Genomic DNA, 26,743 nt, shown 5'->3' on the forward strand with positions numbered 1-26,743 from the left:
CCACAAGACTTTAGGTCTAGTTTCTCAGATGTAAAATTACAATGAAGATACTTCCCAGGTCAGCATGAAGAAGCTGTGTGTGAATCAATTTCTCCATATTATATTTTATATACCCATGTCTATCTATCACTATAGATAGATGATAGATAAATAGATAGACAATAATTTACCAATTCTTTACAGATGAGTGTCTGCAGTACCAACAAAGATAATGTCCTGGGATGAGGGTAAGGAGGTAGATATTCTAATGTCTTTACTGCTTTCCTTGGAGTGAAATCATGGACATATAGTGATCACTAGCCAATTTCCCTTATTGCATTTGGGACCCTGAGGAGCAAAGATTCTCCTCTATATTATAAATGTTATAAGCAAACAAGCACATTTTCCCAACTAATGAACTTTAATAAAGGAGTTTTTCGACTTCATATGTTTGTTTGTTTTTTTTTTCCCCTAGAATATGTATGCTTTCTCTCTTAGGAAAGGAAATCTTAAGATTTTCATGTATCTTAGGGACAACAAAGAATGATGATTGAGGTTTAAAGTCTCAAGGAGAGAATTTTCCTGAAAGACTTCCATAATGTTAGGTTTCTTCCAATATTTTTCCTACAAATGCTATATTTAGCATTTCCTACAAATGCTAAAAAGAATGTAGGTCAGAGAATAGGACCACTTCAGGATCCCTGAACGGGACATTAATCGACGAGGTTGCTTATGACCTGAGCAGATTATCTTGATACTCATGACCGAAAACATGTGAGTTAGAGGAGAAGGAATGGTTCCATTCCCTGGAAATCCCACCATCTCATGCCTTATTTCTCTAGTACGAATATTCTCTCTGGTGAGTGGTACCACAGGAGAAGGAATTCCCATTTTACTTTCATTCAATTCCACAAATTCACTCATCAGTTATCTGAAGCCAAGAATGGGTCCTAGAAATTTGCTGGAATGGCCCCTCTAACTTATCTCATATTTAAAACATTTACTTTCAAATATGTTTCTGTTTTGCCTATACACTGAAATATATCATTATGGTTTCCCTTCTTCCAGTTAATGCACATTGTCTGACATGACAGGCAAGCAGTCTTCTTTAAAAGTATGGAAGATTAGAGTATCATTTTTAGAAATTGCAGACCGGATCTAAAAATTGATGCCTTCATAAGAATGTGCCACTCCTCACTGATACCATCTGTCTCCAAGATTTTCACTATAGGTTAGTTTTGATCAAATTATTTTCCAAGTAATTTATCTTTAGGCCAGTAGTACTCTTGGAATTGTTTTTGTCTTCAGATATTCACTATATGCTGAGTAGTTCTTCTTATGTAAATATTAGCAGTACCTTTGTCAAACACTGTATTTAACAATAACCCCTGAACTAGGCTGGTTGAACTCATTCAAACATTACTAAGACCTTTCACAGAACAGTTGAAGAATGCTTAGCAACTCTAATATCAGAAAACGAACTCAGAATGGATATGTCTCTTGTCTAGGTCAAGGCAAATGTCAGGGCCAATGAAGGGTGAAACGTGATGATGGAGATTTGAAATGAAGAGCTGGGGTAACAGGTGCTTGGCGTGAGCGCTGAAAGACAGGAGAGAAGTGCTATGAAGTACCGAAGACAGGGATCATACTGAGAGTAGACAAAGAAAAGCCTCAGGCTTCTCCCCTGCCAGAAAAATAGATCTTATACATAAAGTAGCTTCAAAGTGGTATCTGAAGAGACATTGAAATTTGGAGCATCTTTTTGTCTAAACAGTTCGCTTTTCAAAGCCCCATCGAAGCAAGAGAAACCTATCTGAATATGCAGAAACTGGTACATTTGTTTTGTCAGTGTGTTGACACAAAGAAAAGCTAAAAACAAAACAATGCAGAGAAAGAAAACGAAGGTTTTCTAAGCCTACTCTATGTGAAAGGTACTGTGTTTGACAAGCTCTCAGCTTTAATTCTTTAACGTCTATAAAAACATTGTGAGGTAGAATTTTCTTCTCAATTTTAAAGATGAAGAATCTAGGCCTCAGAGAAACACTCAGTTTGTAAGTTCTGATCTAACATTTGAACAGGTCTTTTTTAAATTGCACTCCCATTTGAGATACATGGAGCCAATTGCAGATGGCCTGTCCATTTCAAAGTCAGGTTATTTATTTGACCACCACTGAATAATGCTGAAAGGGTTTAAGAGACGTAAATGTTGTTACATCAGATGTATCTCCTGAACTAAGCATTTCATTTTGTTTTCACTCTACCAGAACTCAGTAAACTTAATATGTCTTTCCATTATTATTGTGGGCTCCCTAAAAAAAAAAAAACTTAAGCATTTTATTTTTTGTTTAAAATGTTTGTTGACATATCAAATAATAATCTAATCAAGATTATGCAGTACACACTTAACCAAACAATTAGAATAGCAATAAAATAGTAAAGGTACTAATACATGAATGTGTAGGTCTGAAAATATATAGAGTACTTGGCTAATATTTGGGAAACATAAATTGTATGTTGATATCCCCTCAATTTTCATCTACTCAAAATAGATATTCTCATAATTAATAAAACGAGAATTCAAATATTCAAGGTGAAATTTGATGAGAAAAATGCACTTTTTTTATGTATTAAATTTGTACCTGGGTCATCATTGCATAAATAGAATATGAGCAGTAGTATAGATATGAACGTATGTATTTCTCAAAAACTCCTTCATATCTACAATAGCACATAGAGATAAAAACTGTATAATATTATCCAGATTAAGTAATTTTATAAAATTCTAGAAAGGAGAATATAATAGCATTTTTTATGCCCCATATAGTAAAATAATCTTTAAATTTTGGCCAGACAGGTAACTAAATAAGTAGAAGCTCATAGAATTAAAGTTGTAAATATATTTTATGTTTGAATATATTAGATAGTTTGAATTCAGAATAAGAATATTTGGTTAAGAAGGATACGATAAAAAAAATCAGCAGAACATCATTGTGGGAATGATTAATAAAATCCACACAGCCATATGCAAGTGACCTTAACAAAGGAAATAATGAAATCTCTCCAGTTTTGTGCTCCTCTGATTCAGTACTGTCGTTCCCAATGGCCTCAAGATGATCACATGCCTGAAGGACACATTGACAGAAATATGGTCTCGCCCCTGATCAGAAATGATGACCCAGCATAATAGGGCACCTAGAGACTGCCAAGACAGTTCGTCATTCCCTTTTAGATTGTGTGGCATATCCTTAGCTTAGAGAATCTGACTCTTCTCTACTCTCCTGGACCTAACTGATAACGGATCAGGGAAATGTGAGCAGTAGCAGTCAAACAAATTTTCTTCTTTATCCAGAAAATATGTTTAAGTGTATTTCTTGTCTTTGGGTACAACCAAAATGAAAGTATCTAAGTAAGATCTATAGTCATGTTTATAGTCCAAAGAATAGCTTTTGGCGAACATCAAGCTAATTAATAAGAATGTGTAAGGTCAAAGTTAATTTATGTATGTGTTAAGTGGCATCCAACCATTAACCCTTATATATGACAGTCCTCATGTTAACTGAATATCCATTTTACACAAAGATAGTTTGAAGGAGACAACTGTAATAAATAATAAAGGTGTATTATTCCAAGGTCAACACTGTAAAAAGATTTCAGGAGAAACAAAAATTATATATATATATATACACACATATATATATACACACACACACACACACAATACATATGCGTATATATGTATACATATATATGTATGTGTATATACATACATATATGTATGTATATATATACGTATGTATGTATATATACATACATACGTATATATATACATACATACGTATATACATATACATACATATGTATATACATATACATACATACGTATATATACATATACAAAAGCTTTGAAATCTTAACCTCAAAATTCTTTGTCACAACATTGCATACTTCCTATTCCCACAACTAGTATTTGTTATTTATCTTGTTGAAAGTGCTTAAAAAGAAAATTCACCATGATTATTATTGTCCCTGTAACAGTTTACCATTATGCAAAGTTGCCAAATGGCAATACAGAAGAAAATTTATTCCCAGCATCTTCCTCTCTCTGAGCTCTTTCATACCCATGTTTCCATCCAGGTTCCTAGTATGTTCTTTCCATTCTCACCACAACCAAAGGAGTATTTTCCAACATTAAAGCACAGACTTATCTGTTCTCTGTCCCATTCTCTAGGGGATGATAAGTAAATGAAAATTATTTAGAAAGTAAGTGTAAAGAGGTTAACTAGACATTATACTACCATCTCTTGGTAACATACATTTAATTAGAACAGTGTTTCTCCAACTTTTGTGGTCATTAGAATCATTGAAAAGATGCTTAAAACACATATTGATGGGCTCCACCACAAGACTTTCTGATGCATTAGGTCTCAGGTAAGGCCCAAAAATGTGCATTTGTAATTGTACCCAGGTGATACTGAGGAGCAGTTGGTGCTTTAAGAACTGAGTTAAAATTTTAGAGGCACATAGGTGGCTCAGTCAGTTAAGCGTCCAACTTCAGCTCATGCCATGATTTCAAGGATCATGAGTTTGACCTCTGCATCAGGCTCTGTGCTGACAGCTCAGAACCTGAAGCCTGCTTTGGATTCTGTGTCTCCTCTCTTTGCCCCTCCCCCGCTCACCTACTGTCTTTCTTTCTCAAAAATAAACAGTTTAAACAAACAAAAAAGACTGGGATAAAATTTTAATTCAGTAGGGCAATTAAATAATGAGATATCTGACTACTCAGCATGTTCTCTATTTACCTTCATATTACATAAGATAAGCCTAAAATTAAGGCCAGCCCTCTAGCCCTACACTTAATATAACACTTAAATTGTTTTTAATTTTTGTCAGCTTGCTTTGTATAGCATATAAACAAATAAGATAAAACAAATACCTTTCCAAAACACAAAACAATCTTATCTGAAGTCAACTGCAATGTTTGCTGGTTACCTAGAGCACTTAGCTCTTTAAGATACTGCTAAAGAGCACATTTCTTCCCCAATTCCTGTTTATATGAACAGTTAGGTGTCTTCAATCCTTCCTCATATATTCTTACACAAACCGAATCATGCTTACTGAGTGACTTCTGATTTTCAAAATTGGAGTTACACTATTGACCCAATTACATACAATAAGATCAGTGATTCTAGACTGATGTTCAAATGTAATTCGCAGCCACGTAATAAATATATAATATGCCTGGAACATTTCCAAATTGTCTAAATTTTCCACCATTTATTATATTGAACTTTTCTTCATATTCAAAAAGAAATGAATAATAACTCTTGAACAAATACATTATTTTTTTTCCCTAAACAATCAACTCATTCTCTTAGCCACTTATTATTTACTCATTTCTACTAATGCACACACCAAAAGTATTATAAGACTTTCCGGCAGAATAGGGAATAATGTTCTTGAAATAACAGTGTTGTGTTTTGGTATGACATAAACTAACTGTCATAATCATAAGCAATCACAGTGTGAGCTCAATAAATAAAGTATGTTTAAGTGTGGCATAATTTTGATTGAATAACTTAAAACACATTTTAGTAGTACTAATGTTAAGTTAATAATAAGTAGGAGAGCTCCTTATTTCTTTTTAAGTTTATTTATTTTGAGAGAGTGAGTGAGCATGAACGGGGGAGGGGCAGAGAGGGAGGGAGAGAGAGAATCCCAAGCCGGCTCTGCACTGTCAGCACAGAGTCCCACGCAGGGCTTGAACTCAGAAACTGTGAGATCATGACTTGAGCTGAAACCAAGAGTCAGGCACTTAACCAACTGAGCTAACCAGGCATCCCAAGGAGAAAGCTCTTTAAAGACTGATTTTCTGTATGCAAAGATTGTTCCAATAGAACATATTATAGAATAACATAATTCATGTACTATAAAATGTTTAAAATATTTTCATTTCTTTCTTTAATGTAAATAGAGGAAAAATCATTTAATAAACTATAATTCTTCCTATGAAAGTTTTAACCAGATCATATTATTTTTAGATTCCTACTTTAATCATTTTTTCTCTATCCATTGCATTTCTAAAATTCTTCTTCCTATCATTATTTCCATGCAAGTAGCAATTTAGCCAAAACTCTGCTCTTCAGTAAGAAAACTATATTTGAAAGGAAAGAATAAAAAAGTAAAATGTTAATGAAGGATTCTATAAATTCTGAATAATTTGCATTTACCATTATGTCATCAATTCTATAGCAATCATGATCAAAATAAGTTATATAATCAGTCTTCCTTTCTTCATCCAAAATATCCAAATTTAGTTCACATGTTTGGCCAACTATGAAGCTATTTCTAACTTAAAATTATATATTTATAACCACTGTCAATGAACAAAACAAATAATTTTAGTAACCTGAAAATATCAATCTTATTTTTATTTAGTATTTGAAGGCAATTTTAATTTAAATATCTTAATATCAAGAAACATTACCACTGAGTGGCCTCAAAAACACATAAAATCATTACATATTTTGATGAAAAATATATATGATATTAGTTTAGGTTAAATTCATAGTTTAAACTCCTTTATCCCACTATGAAATGATAGTTACTAATTAGCACTACTTGTTTATAGGCACGAATAGCAAAATTCATGATTAGAAACCTTGTTCCAAACATCCTACCATAGCCTTTGTGAACTATGAACTACATAGACTGAAAAGATATCTGCAGGATTGTGAGAACCAGCTTACAAAATAAATTCCTACAAAGTGTTTTTTCTGTTTTGTTTTGTTTGTTTTTTGGAGCAGGATGATAATTTTAGGTTGTTAACAATTACCTTTTTCCTGTCTTGGGCTGGGGGTAAATCACTGATGAAATTTAAGCATTCTAAGAAACAATTTCTAATGGCATTTAGTGAGTTACTGAATAAGATAAGTCAAAATTAAATTAATAAATTAGCTATGTTTTCCAAAAATAAGGGATTGTGAAAAAAAACTAGATGAGTGGAGATAGATATAAAGGCTGTATATTTACTGAGCTCCAACGAGAGTGAGGGTTATGGTGTTATTTATTACAGAGATTTGATGATATGGTCCACTGTTCACCTGAGACCACCAAACATAGCATTCTTAAACCTGCTTCCTATCTCAGTTTTCAGTCACTGAGCATTTCCTTAGTATGTACTTCTGTTCAGCTGAGATACAGTATTATGGTATCCTTCAGACTGCACTTACAATACCTGTAAATAAAAGCAAGGGCATCACAAGGCATTATTTCCCATAAAATGAGTAAGTAGTAGATATTTAAGTCATTTATAGTGTTCCTGAATATAACACATACTACAGTAACCATACACACATATGTGCATGCCTATTGCATTATATTGATAATGAAAGCATATTTGAAATTTTGTGTATTTTCCTTACCTGTCAAGTTCTTTAGTCCAAGCTCTTGAAGTCCAAAGTTCCCATCTTTTCTGTAGTTTAAAAATACTGCCAAGGCATATCGATCCTCATAAAGTTTTGTTCCACGGATAATGCGTAAATTCTCCAGAGGCAGGTAGCGAAACTGATTAAGAGCCACTAACACGTAGCCTGTAACTTCTCGAATAGACTGAAAAGACACAAACAATTCCTTTTGTTAAAAAATTAGAGATTATTTGTCAGTATGTTTATGTTGTCATTTAGATTAAAATGAGTTATTCAATTCTACTTTTTAGCTTTTAATTTAATACACTAATTTCCACATTATATCGTAAATAATTACTTGGATAATATAAGATCACAGATCACAGAGGGTTAGAAAAGTCCAAAGTGTGTTTACAGTAAAATAATGGATATTTTTGATGAAACATTCTTCCTACCTAGAATTTGAATATAATTTAAGGAATAAATATCTCATTCTTTGAAAGACTAAAGTTCGGTAAGAATACTTAGCCATCAACCTAACTTTTTATAAAAAAAAAAAAAAAAAAAGCAAATTAATGAGCTTATCACAAATAAAACAAAGCTGCGTTAGTTTGTAGACTACGGGACAGATTTTAAACCTTATTGGTGCTTAATGCTATATAGTTATCAAATTAACATATACATCTCTGGGAAACCCATATATGAAAAATACGTTTTAAAGACTGATAATGGTCTCTAATTTAATTACAACTACAATTTTTATTTTTATTGTCTATTGTTTAATATAATATAAGCTAATGACTGGAAGGATTGGTAACACCTTTTTAAAGCAAAAAAAGTCACAAAATACAGCCTTCAGGCTTCATCTAAAGTTACAGTTTTTCAGTAAAATAAACAAGATCATGACAGTTATGAACATATGCAATAAGATTTAAAAAAATAAATATACAAAAGTGGTAAAATGTTTGAAGATGTTATTTTAAAAAATAACTTTATTTCTTTTGAGAGAGAGAGAGAGCGATCAAGGGAGGGGCAGAGGGAGAGAGAGAGAATCCCAAGCAGGCTCTGAGCTGTCATGACATAGCCCAATGTGGGCTTCAACTAACGAACCATGAGATCATGACCCGAGATGAAACCAAGAGCTGGATGCTTGACCAACTGAGCCACCTAGGCGCTCCTGTTTGATGTTATTTTAATATCAATTTCATGTCAGTTTAGACCTCTTATCTATCCTCTCTCATTCCCTTGGTGACTTTATCTACTTTCAAGTTGGATGATCTCCAAACTTTTGCCTCTAACCTGTCTGCTAAACTCCAGACTCAAATCTAACTTCATACCCCACATCTTCACCTGAATGCCTCATAGACTTCCTAGATACACCTATCCAAATCTGAACACCCATCTTCCTTGCCCCCATCCTCCAGCAGTCTTTCTCATTTCAGTCAATCCATCCTTCCTATTATTTAGGCCAAAGTCTTGGGGTCATTCTTGACTCCCCTCTCACACACCAAATGCAATCTATCCTATTTGTTGTACCTTTAAAATGATCAGAGGTTCAACCACTTCTTATGTCAGCCACTGTTTTCATCTGAGCCATGATTGTTCCTTATCAAGATTACTGCAATAGGTCTCCCTGTCTCTATTTTTTTATCCCTTATCATGCATTCTCAATTAAGGCTGGACCTGATCATTTTTTTAATGTTTATTTATTATTGAGAGACAGAGAGACACAGAGCATGAGCAGGGGAGGGGTAAAGATAGGGGAGACACAGAATCTGAAGTAGGCTTCAGGCTCTGAGCTGTCAGCACAGAGCCTGACACGGGGCTCAAACTCACGAACTGTGACATCATGACCTGAGCTGAAGTCAGTCGCCTAACCAACTGAGCCACCCAGGCGCCCCTGACCTGATCATTTTTTAAACACAAATCAAATCATGACACTTCAATTCTTAAAAACCTGAACCATCTCCCAAGTCACTCAAAGTAACACACAAAATTCTTTCAATGATGAGTCAAAATCTATCTTTTCTTCACAGTGTAGCAACAGCTAGACACATCTGGTTATCAAACAATTGCAGCGTAGCTGGTATTAATTGAGAAGTGTGGTAAGTATAAAATGTACTCTTGGTTTCAAAGATTACAGGTTGAAATGATAACATTTGAGATAAATTGAGTTATATAAAATGCATTGTTAAAGTTCATTTTAACCTTCCTTTTTATGTTTTTATTATGGCTACACAAAAATTTAAAATTATACCTTTATGGCTATCATTATAGTTCCGATGCACAGTGCAGCACCATATGATCTGGTCATCATTTCTTTTCATAACTTCTTTTTTTTTTTTAACTCTCTACCTTGCTCACACCATTCCAGTTTTGCTGGTCTCCATGTTCTTATAACATGCCAAGTGTGGTCCTACTTCAAGGTGCTCACTATAACCTTAAAGGCCTGAGTTTCTCTCCCTTTTGTTATCTTCTTGGTTAATTTCCTCAATGCCTTCAAGTTTTTGTTTTTTTTCCCTCTCAAATTTCACCTTCTCAACTGAAGCCAATGCTGACTGACCTACTTAACATGACAACTCTCCCACCTTTTCCTGCTCTAATTTTTATTGTCTCTACAGTACTTTTCATGTTCTAATGTACTATATAGTGCATACACTTACTACATTTAGTAATTTATAATCTATCTCTCCCTTTCTCAGAATATAAGCTCTGCAAGGGCAAGCACTTCAATTTGTTCACTCATGTCTCATGCGACCACAGTACAGACACATAGAGAGAAACCAATAAATATTTGCTGAGGACTCTGGCTCTTCTCTGGCCATACCCCACACCCTGCCCCCAACAGGCAAAGTCTACAGAGAAGTACCCATGTGGACCTGCGCTCCTTCTAGAGAAGACATGCTTCAGATTCTTGTGATCCCAGAAGTTCATCCCCAAATTCCCCTAAGCCCACATCAAGAGCCTGTGGTATCATCTTTCCAGTTCTGTCTCCCAGTCAGCAGACTGTGAGATCAATGTGTATATACCTAGCAAGGATGGGTGGGCCAGGTGTAGATGTTTGAGGAAAGAATGCATGGATGCTGGATGTGTGAGTTAAGTGTCCTTTCACTGTGTTCAAAGTCTCCTGTGATACTGGACAGAACTAGTTAAAGGAGGAGTGGCTGAAGGATGGAGTCTATCTCTCCCCATGCCATCATACTCCTGAGGAGTCCAAAAAGTCTAACATTTCACCTGTCCATCCAAGTTATTATAAAGATATTTCTGTCAAAGTGGGAGGATAGGTCATATTTTAATAAAATTATTTGATTTATGATAAATAATAATGACACAAAATGTGTAGGCCTTCATTTATACTCTCACCTCAGGTCCCACAATTGTTAGGAATGAACCTGCTACCACTGATTACCTAGAAAAGTAGACTCATAATGAAGCAAAGGTAGAGATGAAAGGGCAAGGAACCCATGAAACTATTCATGTCTGGCACTGGATTGGGAACCCTAAGCCACTCTTGCTCTCACATCCCTAGTACACTGAGCATTTTGGCTTAAAGAGATGAATGCTTGGGGAATAGAAAAAAAAGAGATGAAAAGTAAACAGTTGCATGCATTGTGTGCATACCACTTTTGTTTGAAGTTGCACTTGCCTGGAATAGTTTAGACCTAGAGCCTTACAAATACTCCTTCAATCACTGTTCCAACGGTTGAACTTTTATCCCTTTGTGTTCTTAGAAGAGAGATCAAAAACATTTTCTAATACCATTTGGTCCAAACAGTAAAATTGTCTCATTCATTACAAAAATACTTTATCCTTTAACTTGTATGTAATAATTATTAAGTGGTCTAAGTCACAATGATAGCACAAAGATAAACACTGGGGATGGAGGATGTAATGTCAATCTTTTGTCTAGAACATGTCATAGCATCGATCATTCTTCCTAACACACTCACCATTAGCTCCAACTTCCTTGGAAATTGAGTCTAGACTTTTAGTATAATGGTAAGAAATGTGGGCTGAACTGCCAAGCAAAGCTGGGCTCAAAACACTTCACACTTACTTGCCTTCAAACTTACTAAGTTGTTATTTTGCTAAAATTGTTTACCCTCACTGAGCCTCAGTTTCTTCATCTTGAAATAAAAGATAGAAATACCTCTATCACAAAGATTTTATAAGGATTAAGACGATATAAGAAAGTGTCTGGCAAATAGTGTTCAACAGATGCTATCTATTACTAATATTATTATCTCTGATAATAGCCAAAACTATCTGTAGACAATCTTATATGAAAATAAAAATTATTATAGCATTATTGCATAAGAACCATTGCTTTTAATCTATTTGTTATATAGCCTTTATATCGTGTTTATATCTTGCCTCTTCAATCTGTAATGTATTCCTAAATTACAGAACTGGTTCCTTAAGCTGTTTGTGTGTATGTTATATTATCACCTTTAATACAGACTCTGGCACTGAACAACATTCAATAATGGCTATTGAATGAAATGGAACTGAAAAGTAGAAAACAATGCTTAAGGTCTTTTTATATATTGTTTTCCATTGAAAATGATTTTACTAACTTTCTCCTAATAAAAAAACGTTTGAACAATATAATCATGACTTTTGCCCAAGGACCACAGTGGTAAGTAGAAATCATCAGAACGCCCCAGCAAAAAGAAAATCCTGACTCTGGTTCTGGTTCAGTACATTTAGTTCCAGGAAACTGCCTATTTTGTCAACCGAAGAGTGAGTACCCACCTAAAGACATATCTCTCTCCTTGTGGTGGAAGTTTCTGCTGCCTAAAACTGATTGATTTCCATTGTCAATGTATGCTTCTACAGCTGCTTTGTTCAAGAAGTGAATATAACTGAAGATCATTAAAGGCTTAAATGCTTCAAAACTCTTCCAACCCAAGGGAGAATTTGTTCTGCTTAGGGCATTGGATGATGGAAACCACAAGAATGAAGAAGAAAAAGAAAAAAAATTTGACCAACTTCCCATATTATCCTATTAACAATAAACCAAGAAAAAATACAGTTTGTTTTAAAGAACAGAAATTTATTACTCTTTCTCCCATAAGATATTTGAAGAAAAAAATGTGAAATCTGAAATAATAAAGTTCCCAGGATTTTCAATGGGTGTCATTCAATCAAAAATTAGAAGAGATAGGGCAGCTTCACTGTACTTTCCATTTACCTCCCGGTTCATTCAAGAAAAAAATAACTCTTTATTATGTTTCAATCTCTATTTCTTTTCACAATTCCTATAACAACTGTTATTTTTTTATTTGACACAATTTCCTTTTTCTTTTATTTTAGTGGGTTTTAATTTAATCCTTAAAGAGAATAGTAAATAGCTCTTAAATGTTCCTTCATCTACATTAAGATTTAAGTGGTTGCAGAATACCTGAATGATTCCTCATGACTCCTGAAATTTTTTTTAAAGTTTATTAACTTATTTTGAGAGAAAGAGAGAGAGACAGAGAGAGAGAGAACATGCAAGCAGGGAGGGGCAGAGAGACAGAGGGAGAGAGAGAATCCCAAGCAGGCTTCACATTGTCAGTGCGGAGCCAGATGCGGGGCTTGAACCCATGAACCACCAGATCATGACCTGCACCAAAATCAAGAGCAACTGAGCCACCCAGGTGCCCCATCATTCCTCAATATTTAGTCAGTGTTTAGGAACAGTGCTATTCACATTAAAAGCATTAATATATCCTTGCCTATGTGTGTAACATTCTGTTTCTTAGATTTTTTTCCTACTCAAGTTATGCATCAAATCCATGTCAGCTATTTTTCTTTAATATAAGCATCCCTTTGAAAATAAACTCATTTATTTTTGTTAAGACCTTCTGTAGGAACTCAAAACAACTCTGAATTCTTATCCTCTTCTCCAGTGTCTTATGTACTTATACCCAATTAGATATAATACTAACAAATTCCATCAGTCAAGACATCCACAAATAAAACAGTGATTACTTATGATCAGTGGACTTGAAATTAAATCTATAATATCACAGAGAAGAGTGGGGAACAAAGAACTATGGGAAGAGGAGGAGGAAAGACCCCTCATCTGGTAATGACTGTAGAATTTATGTGTTCTCTGACAGTGACAAATGTAGTAGCAAATTGTAACCTCTCTATCACTAAGGCTTTCCATTAAGTTTCCCTAGGCAATTAATTTATGTCCCTGCCCCTTACAACAAGACTGGGAATTCTAAGGTAGGGAACATTCTTAACTACGACACAATATTAAAAAATTTACTGAAAAATACTTAACAAGCAAATAGCAAACATGACGTATTCCTGCTGCATGTAGAGGTAAAGATGGACTCACCATATACTTCAGTCACATGTGAAATCTCCAGACGCAATGTCATATTTGGCTTTGGAGTCTTGTTTTCAGTTTTCCCCATTGCCTTAAAACTCCAATCATTATGCTACTCTGGCATGCAGGGACTCAAAGTCTGATTCAATTAGATACGGTAAAAAGAATAATGCGAAATGTCATGTACCTGACTGTGGTACAGTTGAATCCATGCTCATTTTACACAGCATGAAATAGTACTTGAGAGGCCAGGAGTCTGATCCAATTCTTCCCAGCAAAGCTGCTAACCCTCAGCCACTGCTAGGCAGACTTTTGGGTCCTAGTGCTATTACAATCCTTAACTTTGTAAGACTCTACCGGCTATTCATTCATCATCACTGGCCCCTTAAGCAGTTCACAACCCTAGCGGTGAATACCTTAATCCTACTGAAAAGAGGACAAGTTAACTCACCTCTCCCAAAGTTATCATCTTTTACTTTGTCCTTTATATCTGTCTTAGCTGGCCATAAAGTTTTTAATAGGCCCTCTTCCCAAATAGTCCTTTATCTCCTGACCTCATCCCTGTATCGTAGACTTGTTACATTAGAACTGGTTTCCACAAATTAAGTAGGGAGCTTTTGTAGATTCATTTACATAATCATATACAAATCTCAATTTTAAGTGTCTCTATATAAAAAAAAAAACACACCTGTACTATTAAAATTTCCTTATCTATAATTTAAAAAATATATATGTACAGGCACCAGGGTGACTCAGTTTGTTAAGCATCTGACTTTGGCTCAGGTCATGATCTCATGGTTCGTAGGTTTGAGCCCCACACTGACAGTGTGGAGCCTGCTTGGGACTCTCTCTCTCTCACTCTTCCTTTACCCCTCCCCTGCTCACGCTTTCTATAAATAAATAAATAAATAAATAAATAAATAAATAAATAAATAAATAAATATTTTTCTTTCTATGTATTTATACAGATAGGTTTACATTTTTAAACCTGAATTCCAAATTGCCATTTTAACACTCTTTAAAACTATTTAAAATATAGTATTGAATTCATTTTTTCCCCATCAGACATACACATTAAGCTTCAGTGATTTAGGGAATTGAATTTTAACTGAATTAGATACACTGCATAAATGCAAACTAGTAAGAATATCTGGAGACCTTTGAATTAAACTTTGATTAATTATAGATACAACTTAAATCCAAAAGAAAGTATTAGTTGTCAGCATTTTCATACAACTGAGGCTACACATGAACTAAAAGCATTGTAACTTTTATATACATTGTATGTGTGGTGAGTATTCTCCTCCATAGAAAATCAAACCTCTTAAGGCAATGTACTCCATCGATTAAATTTGGGTGCTGCTCTCTGATAGGCATTAATTTGACTTTTGTCTCCATTACTTACTGACCTTGCACAAGTTATTTAACTTTAATTTATCTTCTGAAAAATCGGACAAATACCTCCTAAGTGCTTAAAAGTTGAAGATCTACAAAAAACAATTTCATCATATTATTATTGTTAATGTAATTATGCAAATATTTGCAAATATGTTATAGAGTTTAGGAATAGTAAATAATATGCAAAAACATACATTTGATATTAAAATCTATTAGTTAAACCATTGGTGCTATATAGTGCATACAAGTGTGGATGCAAGTCAGATTGCCCATCTGGGCTGAATTATGTCCCTCAAAATCCATATGTTGAAATCCTAATTCCCAGTATCTCAGAATGTGACTACATTTGGAGTAGGGTCCTTAGAAAGTTCATTAAATTAAAATGAAATCATTGGGATGACCTTAATCCAATATGACCAGTGTCCTTAAAAGAAAAGGAAATTAGGCAGACATACAGACAGAGAAGACAGTGTGAAGAGACATAAGAACAGTGAGGTACAAGTCAATGAAAAAAGCCTCAGAAGAAAACAACCCTGCTTACATCTTGATCTCAGATTTAAAGATTCTAGGATTATGAAAAAATAAATTTCTGCATAAGCCACCCAATCTGTGGTACTTTATTATGGCAACCCTAGCAAACTAATAAACTACCTAGGTTCCTAATCTAGCATTTAGTAGTGTTCTATTGGGTAAATTATTTATTCTTTAATTCCTCAGTTTTTTAATCTGTAAAATAGTATATTAGGATCTCAAATTCCGAAGAGTATTCTGAGAAGTAAATCCCTGTAGGTTACTTAAGAAAAAGTCTGGCTTATAACAGGCTCTCTGTATTAGTTATTACTGATTTTCTGAATCCAGAATCTTTCCTCTTCTTCAATACACTCTCTCTTCTGCATGGCAGAAGAAACTGTGTTTCTCTATGTCTAAAGGAATAACTATGTATCACCAAAGTTTAGATGAGAAAACTGCCTGATACCATTTCAATCTACAATTGAGAGTGACAGTTTTATGTCTGAGATCTGTTATAAGATTTTTCCCCTCTCGAAATTTAAAGGAGGAAAATGGGCTTTCATGAAATGATGTATAACAACAGCTGTCTCTTTTGAAAAGCATATGGGAAATGGCCTTTGATGATTCCGAAGTTAGAGGTGACTGCTTTTGTGACTAGTCTGTTGTTATTTTTAAATGAAAAGGGTGAGCAATTTCAGAAATAGGAAAGCCAAAGTATCAAGCTTGGATTTGACAAGACTGCCAAGATACGTTTTAATATGTCTAAATATTTGGCAGTAAAAACAGAAATCAAAAGGCTTAATTAATTTATAAAGAATAAATACTTGCTTGAGTCATCTCATCCAGTGACAACAATGTCTTATGTTACCTATGTGTTCTTAATATTCAATTCAGACAAATATAGCAGGTATTCTAGGGACATCGGTGAGTATAATCAGGACTATAGACAATAACTGAAACTGCGATCAGGGGTCTGGAGGCTAGAAATCAAAATGTTTTCACATTTAAGTGTCCTTATTCAAGCCACAACTTTCTAAGTGGCTATTTACTATTTTGTAATAATTATATTAATTTATTTACATAGTGTTTTCTGTATGTGAGACACTTGTCTCACATTATTTCCTGGTAACACCCAACTCTTGCAGGTAAGTACTATCATACAGGTAAAGAAAATAATTTACATAACTGGCCTAAAATCACATAGACAAGCAAGGGAAGAACGATCTTTTTTTAAGGAAAAATAATATATATCTTATTCCAGAGTTCAAAATCCCAATCATTTTGAGATATTTCTTTCAAAAATTGGTGACAATTACTCCCTAGTGAAAGTAATAGCCACTTGCAACATGGTCTAAAGTTGGAACTTGAGAATAACATACTCTTTTTTATGACAAAAATATTATCTAAGCCTGAACACCTCTCAAAAGTAACTGTAGCATGATTCTGATTTTCTAAATTCAAAACATATTAAAATGTACAAAAAAACCCTAAAAGTTTAAAATAGCATTCTAATAGGTATCAAGAAACTAGAGGTCTTTTCAAAAGGGCATTTAAATCAAATGAGATTCTGAACATGAACAAACAATGAAAATATGACAAAATAATCCTAATGGAAAGTGACTGAGTACCATTATTGGCCCCACCAGGAATGGAGGTGGAAAAACCAAATTCTTTGCATTTGGAGAGCTGCTCTATAGTTATATGACCTATGTCATAGTACTTGGCTTAACCTGTGTTTCTTTTCTTCTTTTTTTTTTTTTAATCTTTATTTATTTTTGAGAGAGAGAGAGAGAGAGAGAGAGAGAGAGACAGAGTGAAAGCGGTGGGAGGAAAAGAGAGAGAGGGAGACACAGAATCCGAAGCAGGCTCCAGGCTCCGAGCTGTCAGCACAGAGCCTGACAAGGGGCTCGAACTCACCAACTGCAAGTTCATGACCCACGCTGAAGTCTGATGCTAAACCGACTGAGCCACCCAGTTGCCTCAGTTTAACCTCTGTTTTTTAATCAAATTTTTGAAAAAGAAAATTAAAAGGCTGTTACTTCTTAATTTCATTTCATTTCATTTTTTGAGAGGGAGTGCGCATGAGTGTGCACACATGTGGGAAAGAGATAGAGGGAAAGGGAGAGGCAAAATCTTAAGCAGGTTCCACACCCAGCACAGGCCTAATGCCAGCCTTGATCTCACAACTGGAAGATCATGACCTGGGCTAAAATCAAGAGTTGGACGGTCAACCAACTGAGCCACCCAGGCACCCCCAAAAACTTTTAGCTCTGTTTAATTTGGAAACTAAACAAATTAATATCTAAAATGCACTTGGCACATAGTAGGTGTTTAATAAATATTTACTTGTCTTCTTTTCCTCAAGAAAAGTCATTAAATTCCTGTGCTATCAGCCTCATCCACTCAACCATCCATCCATCCATCCATCCATGCATCAGTCCATTCATTCATTCATCTATCCAATTACTTATTCCACAAGTGCTTATTGGCCATGTGGCATCTGAGAAATGCTATTCTAAGTACTGGAGACACAGTGGTGCACAATACAGATATAGTTCCATTCTCATAGTGGTTCCTTCCTTCATCACTTTCAATCTTGATCTAATGACAAGACTGGCTCTAAAGAGGAAAAAAAAAAAAGTTCAGCCAAGAAATATATACAGTGACTTGAACGCTAATCCATATCTTCATTTCTTTAATGAAATTGTTTATTTTAGAACTTCATGAATTAAAAACATCTTCATCTTGTATAAAATTATCCCATATCCTATCATACATTGCTTCCTTCATCATCAAACATTTCCCATCCTTTCCCCCTTTACTGGGATTTTACAGTAAAGACATTACTAAAGTGTCCTCTAAGATAGCATATATATTACTTACAAGGAACAAAGTATATTGACTTACAAATGATTAAGTCCTATTATATATATTTAAATATATTAATTTATAATATTAAATGTAATTAATTTGTCATCTTTGGACAAGAATACAGAACCAATTAATTTTCCTAAAGACCAGTAAATAAAATAATCAAGCATTTAGCCTTTTCTTTAATATTAACTGTAACACTGGGTAACTAAGTAACAGATTAAAGTATGTTTGTAAAGTATTCCAACTAGTAAATAAGAAAAAAAAGTTCAAATTAGAGCACTGATTGATATTGGTTTATTAATTATAATAAAGGACTATACAAATGTAAGATGTTAACAATAGAGGAAACTGAGTGTGGCTATATGGGAACTCTCTGTACTTTCTGCACAATTTCCCTGTGAACCCAAAACTTTTCTTGAAAATGATATTACTTTAAAAATTAGAGTAGTATCATTTTGAAATTCCTCGTGAACTAATTGATTTAAGTATTCAGCATCAGTTGCTGGTCACTGAAAATGACAACACAATAACAGAGCAAATTGAGAGGGGATAATTCTCCATGGCATTTCTGCATGGCTTGTATCAGCTTTTGTTCCGGACTATTTTTTCAAGGATATGCGGATAGCAAACAGCACTGGGACATAATGATAGTTTCTCTCTCATGGCAAAAGGCAAATTTGCCAACAGCTCCCTTTAGAAGACTGTGGTTTCCTAAGCTCAGACTTCTTCAAGTCTACACAGATCCATTTTGTGTACAGCATGCACCTGTGCCCACTTCCCAGTCACTCCCATAGGAACTGGTCCAGGGGCAAGGGGAAACAATGTAACATGAAGCTCATGCTGATGGCTGCACCATGGAACCTCATTTCTTTTGCCAACACAAGAGGCAGGCTAACTTGTTAGCTTGGAAATAGACTAAAATCTCAGACCCTTGACTGGTCTTGACAACAACCAGTCATTGTATGCCTCTAGCTGAACAAACATGCCACCACCTATGGTTTCAGCAGAGGGATTAAACATTAATGGGATAAAATGTCTGGATCCAACTGCCAATTGGAAGGACATACAAAAAACAGAGACACCCTGTTGAACTTTATCATGAGTAAGCAACCTACAACACTCAGGCTCTGGAACACTCTCCAGAAAAATATCCCTGGATCAGATAGAAAAATTCTAAGGGGTGGAGGAGAGAGAACGAACCTGTAATTAAGTCTTAAAAGAGACTTAAAAATCTGTATAAGGCCAAATCATAGTGTCCAGGGATGCCTACTTGGGTAATTATCAAACTATAAAGAAACACAAGAAAGCAAATTTCTATAAAAGAATGGTGGTTACTTTTGTAGAAAAAAGGGTTTGAGATTGGGGTGAAGCAGAGTTGAATCTCCTGGGTGGCTAGCAAAGTACTATTTCTTAAGGCAGACTGGAAGTTATGACTAGGTATGGTCTTAAAAACTCCTTAGCCTATGCATTTGTTTTGTGATACGTTCAGTATTTGTGTTATATTTGCAATATAAAGGTTAGAAACAGAAATCATCAGGTAGAAAAAAAAGCAGGGAAGCATATAAAAGTGTTCCTTTCTATCTCTGCATCTTATCATTTGACATCTAAAATTTAAGAGTCGAACAATTTCAGACTGCATGCTATTCCTTGCTATCAAATTCTCTCTAGTCCAGTTCAAAAACTGAATATGTTAGTAAGGCATACTTGTGCAATCTAGGCATATAACATGTCTAATGGGAAAGTGCCTTGAGAAAGAAAGTCTGATGTGTTCACAGGTCTTAAAGTCCCAAATGCAAAAATCAAGTGAGGAGGCCAGAGGACTTAACTGAGAAAAAGTAATGTAGGATTTCAGATTTTCTCTTTCAGGAAATGGGGATTTAATGATGCTACATACAGGGGAATTAGGCTATGGTTTTTCTGTAGAATTCTCTGCTTAGTTACAGTGTAAAAATTTAGGAAATTCTTGCCAGGTAAGAGATGATGACAGCAGTAATACACAGCTGAGACTGAAGCCATCTTTCTGAGGTGGTATAACAAATATTTTAGTAACTTACCAGATATGGGGACGAAGGAAGAAAAGAAACAGGAAATGCCTGCAGTTTTTAGCTTGGGAGACTTGGTAGGTGGTATATCATTAACTGGGGTAAATAACACATTTGTGGAGAAAATTATTCCTAATACTATAAGGACTTTTGGTTACTGGAAGCTAAATTAACATGCTATTTTATGCAAATTCTTTTAAATTATATTATTATCTGTATATCTGTTACATCTGGATAGTAGGTAGACACATTTGTCTAATATGATTTCCCAAGTGTACAATAGGGTTTTTTATTCATTTCTTTTGAGAAAGAGAGAGAGAGAGAGAGAGAGAGAGAATCCCAAATAGGCTCTCTGCTGTCAGCACAGAGCCCAACACATGGCTCAGTTTCATGAACTGTGAAACCATACAAACTGAGCTGAAATCAAGAGTCCGAGACTTAAGAGACTGAGTCACCCAGGTACCCCTTCAAAAATTAAATTATGTAGCCCCTGTGACTTCATATATATTTATGAGTGTCAGTTTAGATTATGATTTGCATAGATATAAAACAGTGGTTCTTAACTGGGGGTGTTTGCTACCCAGGGGGCATTTGGCATTATCTGGAGACATTTATAGTTGCCACACTTGGAGGGGGAGGGTGCTACTGGCATCTTGTGAGTGGAGATCTGGAATTCAAGTAAACATCATACATGCACAAGGAAGCTCTTGCTTGCCTCCAACACAGAATTTTCAGGTCTAGAATGTCAATAATACTGAAATTGAGAAACCCTGGCATAGACTTGTTAAGCTGACATAACTACTAAATTTTATTGCTTATAGAGTTGCCTTGAGGGGTTTCTAGAAGTAGTGAAAGTGTCTGTTAACATGTTCCATAAAATATATATACATTATGAAGATTTAAATTAATATTCTTACATTAATATCCATTTTCTTGACCTAAATTTATCATTATATGTATCCTAAAGCGTAAGCAGGTAGAAAAATAGATAGCTATACAGATGGGTAGAGATGGCTATATTAATGGTGAGTAGATGCATAAATAAATACCTATTCACCTGGGTGAATTATACAAAAGTAAGTGTTCTCTTCCTCCCTCTTTTTTCACTTTGTAACCTAATGTTGCAGCAGCAAATCTTTTTACACTGATTTTTCTTTCATTCACTGTTAAAAAGCTTGTCTAATGCAAACTCATGGACATCAAGTCTAAGAGGTTACATTTATAAACAAATTTATAAACAAACAATGTCAGCCATTTCCTTAAGAGGCATAATTCTCCTTCCTCTCTAAAAAGGTATTTTTCACTAGAAAAAAATACATGTTATATTCTCCAAGCTGTACCAGTAACCAAACTAAGTAAAATATAAAAATAACAATGTCTCTTTGATAATACCAAATGAAACAAAATGAAGAGTCTCCTCCTAAGTTCTTGCACATGCAATAGACAAATGCTTGAAATCTTCTCTTTAGTTTTTTCTCATTATGGCCTTTCCTTCAAACCAACCAACCAAGATACATGGTGGGTGTCTCTCCTAACTCAACTTCACGACTTTCCTCTTGGGGATGATTTATAAATCACAGCAGGCTGCACTAGTGGTTGACAACACTGGATTACATTCCCAAGAATGGCTACTAAGTAGTTCCAGAGGCAGCAATATCTCCTAGAGAATGAATATGGGCACTGACTCAGTCTCATTCCAGCCCCTAAATTAATCATGTTCATCAACATCATCATAACAGTAGCATTTTATAAGCACCTTATAGTTTACAAAGCCTTTCAACATAAATATCACATTTAACCTGTGATTGGCAAATTCTGAAATAATTTACTAAATTTCCATAGAATTTTCCAGAATTATGTTAAATTATAAAATGTGCTGAGGCTTTAAGTTCATAAACTGTAGGAATCTTAGAAAGGACCTGTATTAATAAAATTATGACATATGCCTGGGTGGCTCAGTTGGTTAAGTATCTGACCCTCGGTTTTGGCTCAGGTCATCATCAGTTTCATGAGTTTGAGCCCTTATGTTGGGCTCTGCACTGACAGTGGGGAGTCGGCTTAGGATTCTCTCTCCTTCTCTCTCTGTCCCTCCCCTGCTCATGCTGTCTCTGTCTCTCTCAAAATAAATAAACTTACATAAAAATTATGATATAGATATTTGATTTAATATTCTTGAATTATACACCTGAAAAACATTTCATCCCCTTCCTAGATCTTGCTTTTTTAATCCTACATTAATTTCCTTATTGTAGGTCCCAATCCTAATATTTTTTTTTAATCCAAGTTTGTTAACATACAGTGTAATCATGGTTTCAGGAATAGAATTCAGTGATTCATCACTTACATATAACACCCAAGGCTCATCCCTACAAGTGCCCTCCTTAATTCCCATCACTCATTTAGCCCATCTCCCCACCCACCTCTCCTCCAGCAACCCCTCAGTTAGTTCTCTGTATTTTAGAGTCTCTTATGGTTTGCCTCCCTCTCTGTTTTTATCTTGTTTTTCCTTCCATTCCCCTATGTTCATCTGTTATGTTTCTTAAATTCCACATATGAATGAAATCATATGATATTTATCTTTCTTTCACTGACTTATCTCGCTTAGCATAATACATTCTAGTTCCACCCTGGCTGTAGCAAATGGCAAGATTTCATTCTTTTTAACTGTCATGTAATATTCCATTGTAAATATATACCACATCTTCTTTATCCATTCATCAGTCGATGGGCATTTGAGCTCCTTCCATAATTTGGCTATTATTGATAGTGCCGCTAGAAACATTGGGGTGCATGTGCCCCTTCGGATCCCAATCCTAATATTCTGATGCAATCTCTACTAGCTCATATATGGCTATAAAACTTATAATTCTGGGGGACCTGGGTGGCTCATATAGTTAAGCGTATGAGTCTCGATTTCAGCTCAGGTAATGCTCTCATAATCATGAGATCGAGCCGCACTGGGTGTGGAGCCTGCTTTAAAGTTATAAAATAATTCATGCTAATATCTGTTTAATTGACACAGTTACCTCAAATTCCTTTTAAAAAGTGTTCACGAATGAAAAGATAGATAAAACCAGTTCGGTCACAGGGATTAAGTTTTCTGCAGGAGGATGTTTTTCTGCTGCTCAAATTAACTTCTGCTGCTGTTATTCACACTATAGCTACTAGTATTACTCTTACTATCACTACAACCACTTTTACAGCTGAGTACTTGTATGAGCGCCTACTATACTCTGTGCTCAATGCTTTTACATAGAACATCAATTGCTATTTTCACAATCATACATTTTCTTTTAAAGACATATCTAAAATTGATTTGCTCAATTATACTACACTTCCTTCACACAGACGGTCATGTATATTGCACAAACACAAGGCCATTGCTGATTACCTAGTTTTTATGATTAAGTGCTCCTGCATGACTACAAAATATTTAATGACACTGCCATACCATGAAATAGGGCCAGCATATAAAAACATCAAGGGTTGTATTGAAAATATTCTTTACGTTTTCTGACATTAGACCAATATTCTCAGTGTTTTACCCAAAAATCTTCCACATATATTAGGAGTGATATCTTATTTCAAAAGTAAAAAAGTGATAATTTAAACAATTGACAATAGTTTTATAACTCAAAGATTTAAATAATATAATCTGTGTTTATTTATTTTGATAAAGATATAAAAATACCATCTTCAAAAAAATATTTGTCTGAAATAATCACATTTGAATAAATGCTCTGTGTTGAAAGATATTTCCTGAAGTAACAACTCTACTTTTCTATTTTGCTTCAGAGACTGGAGTACAAGTAAAACAACTAAAATCAACCAAACTGTTATGTGCAGAGGTTTTTTTTTTTTTTAAATAAGATAATTCAAAGTAAAAAATAAAGTCAATACCATTTTTAAAACAAATGAAAAAAACAGAATTTGAAATTCAATCGAGGTAACACTGAGAAAAAATCCCTCCCACAGAATATATAATTTATTTACTTATTTTAAAATGTTTATTTATTTATTTTGGGAGAGAGAGAGAGAGAGAGAGGGAGGCAGAAGGGCAGAGAGAGAGGGAGTGATAAAGAATCCCAAGCAGGCTCCATACTGTCAGTGCAGAGCCTGATGTAGAGTTTGAACTCACAAAATGTGAGATCATGACCTGAGCCAAAATCAAGAGTCAGACACTTAATTGAGTGAGCCACCCAGGTATCCCAGAATATATCATATAATTTAAAAAGCTATTGATTTCTATATATCTTTCCATAAACTTAGTAAACTTCTATTCATATATATATTCATATATACACGTATATATATGTATATATATATATGTGTGTGTGTGTGTGTGTGTGTGTATATATATATACATATATATATATATATACAAAAAATAAAATAAAGTCATATTTAAGGAAGAAATGCAAAATATCATTACGTTTCAATAATTTCAAATTTTAAAAACCTTTCAGCATTAAATTGATTTAAAAACACTAAAATGAAAAAAAAACATCAATTTTAGTGACACAGGCAAATTATATTTTCTTAAATATTAGAAAATATTCTATTTCACATAGGCGCTTAAATTCTATCAGATTTTTATGTTTAAGTTTTTTAAAGTATTTTTAAATATTACATTAAAATTTTTATATCTTTTAAGTATTTTTATATATTTTTATTTTTAAGTATTTTATTTTTAAGTATTATATTAAAATTTTGAAAATACTACTTAAAAAACTAATACTGTGCATTTCTCTAAGAGCCTTATAGACTTCAGAACACATTTCGCTCACTTTTATATGAACTATCTCACATCATTATAGAAAAGACAGAGTAAATGAATGTTCATAGGAATAAAATGAATTTTAGGATCATTAGTATCCAAGTTTTGTATAATTTTATTTGCCTCACTACCTTGGTCATGAGCTTTAGGTAGCAGATTATATATATTTTTGTTTTTTTGTTTTTATTGCTTTTAAACAGCTATCTCTTGTACAGTGCCTAGCAATATACTACATATATGACATGAAAATTTTTCAATATTTATTACATTAGGCTAAATGGGCTCAGGATTCCATTTATAACCCTCAACTCATCTGCCACAGGGTTCTAAGAGGACATATGCCTGAATATTTCCTCTGAATATATTTTACATCTATAGAGAGACAATTGTTCAAAATCTTAACTTTGAATTTGTTTAAAATAGACCATTCATTCATTTCTTATTCCCTCTTTCAGTACATATTTAATGAGTGCTTGCTAAGTGCCAAGCCTAGGCTTTGTTCGGGGAATATCTAAATGAATAAAACCAAAAATCTGCTGTCTAAACTTGGCATGTAATAGGGAACTGCAATAAGAATGTTAAGTAGTTATACTTAAGGTAGAAAGTGTTATGTAAATGTGATAGACTGATAAAGAATTTGATCATTTCGAGAGGAGATATATCAGCAAATTATGACACAATGCAGAGAAAAACTCAAGTGTTTCTATCTTCCAATCTTTTCATTACCATTCATCAACTTGGTAGATAAAATGGAGAAATGCCAAAGAAATAGCAACATCTTGAAAATTTATAAGCAAAGGCCATGGATGATGTGATAATGGCCAAATCAGCTTTGCTAAGAAAGCAACAGAGAACACACTAGGAAAGGACCAAAAGTACATTTTGTTGCTAAATAGTGATACAAGGAATATATGAAGTGTGTTCTAAAGATCATAACTATACAATGCAGTACCATCCAGCATCAAAGTATAGTCAAGAAGAAACCAAATTAGCATGATTTGAATTCAGTTACATCATTTTCTCATGAAATTGGAACATTTCATCTTAGTAATATATTCATTAGCTAAAATTGTGAAGGCTATCGTTATACATAGCATATATTATTTTATATCCTTGGTTCAATAATATGCTAAAGTTACTCGATCATTTGGAATAGGAACATACTTTTTTTTTTCTTCCCCTATAGTGATCCAAACTATGTAAAACAAGCTAGAGACTGATAAAATATCAAAGAATTTTTAGGCTCTATTTAGGCTACCTACATATTACATTAAATTACATTAATTACACATTTAAAAATCCTATAATCTATGAGGGATATGCATATTTACTTGCACACTAAAGTAATATAATTTAAAAAAATGTCAATCTGTTTTAAGTCATTTTCTTGTGCTTTCTCCTTCAAACTGAATATTCTTTTTTTTTTTTTTCCATC

At 34.1% G+C, this 26,743-nt stretch overlaps 1 protein-coding gene across 1 annotated transcript in view; it reads right to left on the minus strand.

The window, feature by feature from the left end:
• The window catches only part of ERBB4 (erb-b2 receptor tyrosine kinase 4), a 710,253-nt gene that overhangs the window by 520,374 nt on the left and 163,136 nt on the right, over positions 1-26,743 (minus strand). The window contains exon 3 of the mRNA XM_042993912.1: positions 7,401-7,587. Within this exon, the coding sequence (XP_042849846.1) occupies positions 7,401-7,587 (187 nt within the window). The remainder of the gene's footprint in view (positions 1-7,400; positions 7,588-26,743) is intronic.

This window comes from Panthera tigris, chromosome C1, assembly GCF_018350195.1.
Source record: "Panthera tigris isolate Pti1 chromosome C1, P.tigris_Pti1_mat1.1, whole genome shotgun sequence".
NCBI lineage: Eukaryota > Metazoa > Chordata > Mammalia > Carnivora > Felidae > Panthera > Panthera tigris.